The 2,558-nt window shown below is 40.0% G+C and overlaps 1 protein-coding gene across 1 annotated transcript; it reads left to right on the top strand.

Moving 5' to 3' along the window:
- Window positions 1-949: 949 nt before the first annotated feature.
- Window positions 950-1,549, top strand: LOC109410347 (speckle-type POZ protein-like). The gene has a single exon (XM_029869422.2). The coding sequence runs from the start codon at window positions 950-952 to the stop codon at window positions 1,547-1,549; it is 600 nt and encodes a 199-aa protein (XP_029725282.2).
- Window positions 1,550-2,558: the final 1,009 nt, after the last annotated feature.

Raw genomic sequence — 2,558 nt, 5'->3', positions numbered from 1 at the left:
TTTTGCATTGAACAAAACAAACGAACTTTACTCACAAAATCATAATTTATGCAGAGTAATACACTATTCGGGTAAATGTCGCATTCGGGTAAGTGTCGCATTCGGGTAAATGTCGCATTCGGGTAAATGTCGCATTCGGGTATTTGGCATTCGGGTATATGTTACATTCAGGGAAATGGTTTTCGGGTAAATGTCTTTCGGGTAAATGGTTTTCGGGTAAATGTTATAGAATCCACGACCATACGGGACTAAACCTCGCTTTCCTTTGGCTTACTTTCCATTTATCTACCGATCGCTTCATAATTGTTACCTACCCTTTTGTTTACCTGTCCGATGTGAGGAAACTGTATATATATAACTTTGAGAAGAAATTCAAATCAGTGCTCACAACTTACTCGGCTTTCTATAAACTCCGTTAACCTAAAACATTGTTTACCTTTTTCGATTTAGTCGAAGAAATAATACTTATATCGTTAAGTGGAAAATTTACCATTCGGAATCAATAAAAGTGTGTTAAAACTCGCATCATTCCGGTATGATGTCCGTTACAACTGGAGGTAATCATTATAGCTTGCAAACAGAGAGTGAGCTCGTAGAACTGAGTGCCTCTTGGACTATCGACAATGCTCATCTTCGTCTGGATCCCTTTCCTCTGTTACTGGAATCGCCTCCAATACGCTCGAACGATAAAACTCAAACATGGCAAATGTGCATCTCCAGTTCCAGTAATTATGTGGACGCATACATGAAGGTATCTAGTGCGCAAACTATTCGCGCGGAATATGAGATTTGGATTATTAATAAGGAAGGAGTTAAGATCACACTCACGGGGCGTCGAAGATTGAAATTCTCCAGCAAAAATCCGCGAGGAAAAGAATCAGAAATCACCAAGACGACTGTGTACGATTTCCAAACGAATTCAGAGTGGATGATAGATAATAAGATAACCATGTTTTGCGAGCTGAAGGCAATTGAATCGAATAAGAATGGTAAAACTAGCAGCATGTCAAAAGTCAAACTCACTGCAGCGGACGTCTACCTGAACAAGCTTTCTTTGCTGGAGGATCAGAAGTTTACGGACGTCATCTTGTCATGTGGGAAAAACGAATTCAAGGCGCACAAAGCCATTCTGGTCGCTCACAGTACCGTATTTAGGGCCATGTTCAATTCCGACATGAAGGAACGCTCGGCTAACCGTGTAGAAATCGACGATTTGGATTACGAAGTGGTCGAACAAATGCTCCACTTCATTTACACGGACAGAACTCCTAAGGTGAATCTGATGGCGGATCGGCTACTGGGAGCAGCCGATAAGTACGACCTGGTCGGGCTCAAGATGATCTGCGAACAGGCTCTATGTGAACAACTGTCGGTAGATAATGCATTGCAGATGCTGGCGTTGGCCAATCGGTACAATGCCGATCATTTGAACTCCAATGCCAAAGAATTCGTTGCGAATAACATAAGAAGCGTGATGCTCAGGGACGATTGGCATGATAAGATTGCGAATTTTTCGCAAACGGCATCAGTACTAAAAGATGGAAAATAGTGGTATTTTTGAATAAAAAAAATGCAAAATGTGCAAGAACAATAAATCTAATATATAAATAACCCTTATTTGTCGTTATTTTATTCAGCTTTCCGGTGGTTGAAATGGAATGGCCCAGTGGTTCATCCGTTATATGCTAAAAAGGAAAGTTTGATCGTATCCAATCAGACCAACGCTTTTTAGATTTTAGGTTTAATCAACTTCGTTGGACAGTCCATTCCTCATCTTTCTTCGAGGAACGAAGCTTTGCGTTGTTTCATTAGGGGTGAGGTGGATTTGGTTGGTACTTGAACGATTCTCATGGAAATCCATCGCCCAGCTCACACTACCATCGCCTGGTGGAAAAGTTGCACGAATCACTGTGTTGTGCCATATTGTCAACAGAAGGCGCTAGTGTGAAACGTCAAACGCATAGAAAAACGATGCGCGCGCCTCTGGTTGTGAAAGCCACAGCTATGAAAATTTAAAATGATCGTTAAAAGCGTGGTCGATGGAAATTTCGCAAGTGTTACGTCTGTGCTATTAACGTGTATATTTTTTAACATATGAGCTAATTATACACTACAATTCGTATTTATTCGGTACCATTGGCGTAACTAGTGGGAAATTAAATCTAAATAATAATTTCCAGGAATTCCTGGATGGGTATCTTTAAGAATCTTTGAATTTTCTAGCAGCATTACTGCAAAATATGGTTAAGTGCTTCTTTATGGAAATCAACTATCATGTGAGAAAAAACTCTGCTTGAATTTGCAATGGAATTCCACCAAAGTTTGTGAATTCCTAGTGAGAATAGATGTACGTAGCTGAAGCGTAAACGCGAGTGTATTCATTAAAACCATGCTGGAGGTGATTTCTAGTCGGTCACTATTAATTTTTTTTATTTCGTGGGCCAGGTGTATTTTTGCGTCTATCAAACAACGCACAAATGCAAATGGTCATTGAGGAAGTTTTAATATATTTAAAAGCTGGTGCTGCAAGATGTAATCGTAAGTTTGAAGGTATTCAT

This window comes from Aedes albopictus, chromosome 2 (assembly GCF_035046485.1).
Source record: "Aedes albopictus strain Foshan chromosome 2, AalbF5, whole genome shotgun sequence".
In the NCBI taxonomy this organism is placed as follows: domain Eukaryota; kingdom Metazoa; phylum Arthropoda; class Insecta; order Diptera; family Culicidae; genus Aedes; species Aedes albopictus.
This window is presented reverse-complemented; position numbering and strand designations above follow the sequence as displayed.